Source organism: Merops nubicus, unplaced genomic scaffold, assembly GCF_000691845.1.
Source record: "Merops nubicus isolate BGI_N331 unplaced genomic scaffold, ASM69184v1 scaffold34164, whole genome shotgun sequence".
NCBI lineage: Eukaryota > Metazoa > Chordata > Aves > Coraciiformes > Meropidae > Merops > Merops nubicus.
The window spans coordinates 4230-10020 of NW_008605684.1; the positions used below are offsets into that span (position 1 = coordinate 4230).

The 5791-nt window shown below is 59.1% G+C and overlaps 1 protein-coding gene across 1 annotated transcript in view; it reads right to left on the bottom strand.

Moving 5' to 3' along the window:
- The window catches only part of LOC103772075 (ephrin type-B receptor 3-like), a gene marked incomplete at its 3' end in the record, with an annotated part of 9747 nt that extends 4201 nt beyond the window's left edge, over positions 1–5546 (bottom strand). The window contains 4 exon segments of the mRNA XM_008939395.1: positions 3516–3600; positions 3602–4192; positions 4563–4625; positions 5490–5546. Of these exon segments, the coding sequence (XP_008937643.1) occupies positions 3516–3600; positions 3602–4192; positions 4563–4625; positions 5490–5546 (796 nt within the window).
- Positions 5547–5791: the final 245 nt, after the last annotated feature.

The following is a 5791-nucleotide window of genomic DNA, read 5'->3' on the forward strand; positions in this document are numbered from 1 at the left end:
GAGAAGTGAAAGAGCCCTCGAGGGTTTGAACAGCGGCATCCAAAGAATAGGTGGGAAACCCATTTTTGTTTTAAAAAGGAAAAATAAAAGTTTTCCAAAAAGCAAAGCTGCCTCTGGAGCCACAGCGGGTCACAGGCAGGACGGCAGGGGCAGATTTCCTCGACTGTGTTACAAGTAACCCATTGTGGAGCTGCCTGGCTGTAAACCGGCAGCTCTCCCCTGCCCGCGCTGCCTTTGATCTGGGAGCCCGGGCAATTAATCGCAGGCAGTTTCACTTCCTGGGTTTCATGCAGCAAGCCCGTGTTGCAACGCAAAGCTGCAAACAGTTGGCAAGTGCAATGCTTGCTTGGCACTTTGGCTTTTTTTTTTTTTTTAATTTAATTCAGGGTAATGTTTCCATTAGTCACTGATTGCAAAGGAAATTTATTTTCACAAAAATTCAGCTATTGGCCCCAGCCTAACCTGCTATCAACTACTGACTTTGACCAAACATACAATGCCTGGTGCCCTCAGAAACGGAACATTGAAAAGGCTGAGAAATGGGTCTGAGGAGGGTGCGGCGGCACGCTGCATGCTCTCCCCAGGTGCTTTTATGGTTTGGGAACCATTGACTGCACCACGGAGACCTCAGTCCCCTTCCCAAGCAGAGTATAGGCTCTGGGGGCACCATGGCCCCTCTCTAGGACCCCTTCATGGGCATCAAGGAGAGAGCACTTTGCTAGCCCTGGCACAGAAGCCAGCCAGACCCCAAACCTTTCTGTCTTTGGGTGAAACCAGCAACATGAGGGGTGAAAATCCTGGTGAACCCGGCACGGGCAGCATGTGCCCAGGAGCATTTTCAGAGACTTGAGCTGCTCTGCGCCAGAAGCCCCACACTGCTCAAAGGAAACTCCCACCCGTGCAACATGGGGAGAACCTTGACACCCAGTCCCCTGAATGGTTCGGGTGCTTGCCAACCAAAAGGAGAAGGGCCAGAGCAGAAGATTTGAATACCGGGGGTGCAGGGCTTGGGGTGCGAAGGCAGTGCACCCCTGCCTGCAGAGGCATGTGGGAGCCTTCGTCCTTCTCCTGGTCCAGCAGCTCCTCTTCATCCTGCAAGAGCTGCCTCTGCAGCTCTGCGTGGCAGGGAGCGTGTGGGAAGCGGCACAACCCCCAGAAGGGCCGTGTGCTAATTAAATAAAGATAATGAGGCTGAGAACGAGATGCCAAATCAATGCTGTGGCAACTCAGGACTAGAGCGCCAGATACCAGCCTGGCGTATCGCATTACAAAGCATGCCAAAGAAACTGCTTTCAGCCGGGCGGGATGAGCCCTCGGCTCCCGAGGGACCGGGATACAAGCTGCATTGTAACAGGGCTGAATGCGAGGTCTAATCCTGGCTCTGGATGGAGATAAAGAGGAGGAGGAGGAGGAGATCTTCAAAGACCACTGAAAGTCTGGGGAAAGGGGGAGATTTACAACAGGGCTTATCCCATCTAAGCACTAACTGGGTATTGTTATTTATTAAAATGCCATCTGGCACTCCGGAGTGCTCCTCAGCGGTGCCGTGAAACCTCAGCAGCTCCCCGGGGCGGCAGCTCTGAACCCCCAGCTCCGCGGGGCCGCATCCGCACCTCTCCCCTCGCCGCGGGTGCCGAGACGGGGTAAGGGAACCTCCGGCTGAGAGGAGAAAAGGGAGCTGCGGCTCCGGCTTCTCCCAGCCCTTCTTCAGCTGTTTCCACTTAAAACACACACGATCATATGGCGGAAAATCTGATCCTAGAAGCGCAGCGCAACTTTCCCAGAGAAACGTGAGGACGCCGCCGCTTCTGCCCGGTGAGAGGGCAGGCTGCCGGATGGAGACGTGCCCGCGGCTCCGTGCGGCTTCCCCACGTGCTGGGGAAGAAGCCGAGCCTTGGAGAGGGGGAAATTAAAGGCGCTGCGAGAGCCATCGTGTAGGACTCTGCTCGACTGGGGGGATGTGGAGAGGAGAACTCACCCTGGGCTACAGCGATGCCCTGAGGAGCCCTCAGTCCTGCCTCAGGGTGTTCCAGCTCCACACAGCCTAGATGCTGGCTGGAAACTGTGTCACCTTGTGCCCAGACCCCACTGGGAAAGAGCAAACATCCGACACGACCCAAGATCTCCCAGCCCAAGCAAGAAGGAAACCAGATCCCAGGAGCAGGGACCCTAGCACACACTTTTAAGCATGGCTTGTCACCCAGCGATGGATGCCTAGCACCAGCGTCTGTCTGCCCCAGGAGGAGCCAGATCGGCTGCTTGCAGGACTAATGCAGGAGGCCAGGGCCGCAGCCAACCTGCCCCCAAAGTCAGGGCTGTGCTGGCACCGATAGTGCCAGAGGCTCTGGTCCCTTGGCAGAGCCACAGCCCCACAGCAGCTGAGCTCTCCCTGACCAGCCACAGCAGCACGGCCAACAGCTACCCTGTTCCCACAGCCAGCGGAGCGGCCGGCCTGGCCCGAGCCACACGTCACGGGCCATCCCAAATCACATCGCCCCTGCCAAAAGCCAAGGGCTGGCGCCAAGCATCCCGTCATCGGCGAGCACGAGGCATCCAGTGCTGGGGGCCCAGCCGCTGGCCTGCTGGCCTGCTCCCCACAGAGTCTCCGGCCAAGGGCAGCACCAACCCCTCTGCCCTAAAGCCCAGCCACCATCGGGCAGCGGCCCGCATGCTGGAGACGGCTCCCGAGGACAATATCACCCCAAAGGAGAGCAACAATCATCTGGACAGATTTTTCCTTATCAACACAACCAACCTAGGGTGAAACAGCAACACCAAAGCTGTTGTGGTAGAGCACAGCAGCTGCAGGACCTTCACAGGGCTATCCTGCCGCCCAGGGCAGCTCTCCGTGTGTGAGATGCTCTTCCCTCCTCTCGGAGCAGGGACGGGACTTGCACGGGAAAACAGGGACTGTCTTCCATGCCTTCCTGCTGCTCCTCACCCTCCCCGCTCCAAGCCCTCAGTGCTGGCAGAGGGAGCCTGTATCTGCACGCATCTGGCTCGCTCCTCCCGCAGCCAGCGCAGCGAGGCCCTGCTCACCACACCAGGGTTTCCAAGCACATGCAGCGTGAAATTGTGCTTGCCAGGAACAACTACTCGCTCCAGCGATGAGCGCCACAGGAGGGAGAGCGGGGAGACACTGGACACAGCAGCAGGGGTTAGGGGGAGGTTCTGGTAACACTCAGGATCTTAAACATGCTGGGTCTCTGTTGAGAACCAAGCCTTGAGCCGTGGCTCCTGGCGAGGAGATGTGTCCCACAGAGGGTAGCGCTGGCGGACGCTAACCAGCGTGTCACAGCAGACAGCACGCGAGGCTGGACCACGAAGGCTTCCACGCTTCCAGATGCTGAGTCAAACTGCAGACCTGTCCCCTAACACACCACCCTGCCCCTTCCTCCGGGAGCCTGCCCAGCTCCCAGGCCTCCAAAACCGGACTGAGCTCAGCACAAAACTGCCTCCTCCGCATCAACGCATCCACGGGGACGAGAGCCACGCTCACCCCGCCACGCACGTACCTTGGCACTGGGTATCTTTCATGGTCGGCTCGTATCCAGCGGCGCACGTGCACGCTCCCACGGGCACCATCCCCTCGCCATCTCCCTCCGTTGCAGTACAGCTTCAAGGGTACAGACACCTCCACGGCGTTGGGGATGCAAGTGCCCGGAGCAATGACCAGCGAGGTGGGCTCGGCCCCCGTTAAAGTCTCCGGGAAGATAGCAAAGCCAGCAATGGTGTTGGAGCATTTCTTGTAGAAAGCCCGGACGGAGATGAGGGACATGCAGGCTCCCAGGTCCTGGAAGGCCAGGTAAAAGCCATTCTTGGAGAGAGGGCCAAAGCTGCGCACCTTGGTGTTCACACGTCCAGACTCCAGCTTGGAGAAGCTCTCGTCCGGGGCAATTGTATCCACTTTGATATAGGGGTTCTCCATCCAGAAAGGGCTGTTTGCAGAGGCAGAATCTGTATCCGACTCATAATAGAAGAGGTTGAAGGTCTCCTTGCAGGAGCCGGGGATGTTGGGGATGCTGTTGCAGTCCCGCACGGTGAACTTCAGCTCCACGTAGACGCGCTGGACGTCCTGGCGCTGGATGAACTTGGTGCGAAGCCAGTTGTTCTGGTTGGCCTCCCGCACGTTGCACACCTGGTACGTGCGGATGGGATTCATGGCCTCGTCGTAACCGCTGACTTCTTCCCACTGCGAGCGAGAGGGGAGCAGGTCAGACCCCCAGTCGGGGACATCAGTGCCACGGACACATTGCGAATAGCGTGGGGAGAGGGACCGGGCAAAAATCAACAGGGAAGAGCAGCAGCTGCACCTCCACCCATCCCAACCCTCCTGGTCATCAAGGTGACTAAGATCAACCTGGGCCAGGGACCATGGTGCTCCTGCTCTGCCTGCACGGAGTCAGGAGGAGATGGTTTTGTGAGGCCAGAGGATAAGCATGGGAGGGAAGGAGGAAGACTCAGCCAGCTCCACAAAGGCGCTGGCAAGCAGCCTGATTCCCATGAGGCTAGGGCCAGCCATGCCCTTTGGAGGTCGGGACCATGGCTGGCTCCAGACTTACCCCCGTCTCCGGATGAGTTGTCCATGCCAACTCAGAGGTCACCCACTTCGTGTCCATCAGGGTCTCTGGAGAGAGAAGGAGAGAAACAAGTAATTGGAGACGAAGGCCAAGATTAGAGGGGAAAAAACAGGAGGAGTGGAGGAGAGGAGAGCTGAGCCTGACATTTCTGTGGAAAACAGCAACCTGGGGGGTGAGACACAGTGGGAGGAGGGGGGAGCGGCGCAGACAGAATCCAGATTTCTCTCCTCCTGTCAGGAGAACAGGAAGAGCGAGGCGTCCCCGGAGAGCCATGCCGGAGCGGGGAAGCAGCAGGACAAGGAGCCAGCCAGGTGGCGAGGGGGGGACAGGGACAGGCTGCCACCCCTTGCCAGTGCTGACCCTCCTGGCCAGTGTGGGGGGCACCAGAGGAGGGAGACAGGGCACCCCCCTCCGCACCCTCCCCCTCTGCTTTGGCAGGGCACGTATTTACTGTGGCTGGGGTTGAAAGGGCCCGTTCCCATGACAGGGCGGTGCGGGCCAGGCAGGTTTATCCAGAGGAGGAGGGACTGGCAGGCTGCTCTCCCAGAGACGCCCCACATCACTCATTTTACAAGAGGGGAGAAGAATTTGACCGTCTGGCCAACATTCCTGGAGCAGACTACAAGACAAACCACCCCGGCAGCATTCCCCAAACAGCCCCAGCCCCAGCCTTGGGGGAGCGAGACGCTTGTCTGGGAAGAGCTGCAATTGCAGGCAGCTGTCGCTAATCCCAGGCAGAGCCCGATGGCTCCGCCAGCACCACGCGCAAAATCCAGGACCAAAACGTAGGGTTGGACAACAACGATGCGCTCCAGGGGTGGTGGCAACGGACCCTCTGTGGGGGGTCCATCCCCCGGCCCACCTAGCCCCAAGACACGGGGCAGGGCACCATGGCTCTCCAGCACCCACCCAGAGCTGGCAGCGGGCTGGGAGATGCTCGCTCTCCATGGCTGGGGCGCAGGACATGCCGGGACAGCCTGGCTGTGCCAGGCACCGCGGCTCAGCCCCAGAAGCAAGAGGCAGTTTCAACTTCTTTCCTTCCACACCAGGAAAACCACAGGCGGACCCAGCCAGGGAGGAAGTGTGGAGGAAGGAAATGTTCACGTGTCACAGGGTTTTGGATGAAGCCTGGCTGGAAACACCTTCCTGCGTCCCACCCTGGGGTGACTGGCCAGCAACTCCCCAGCCAGCACACATGGACGGGCCGGGAG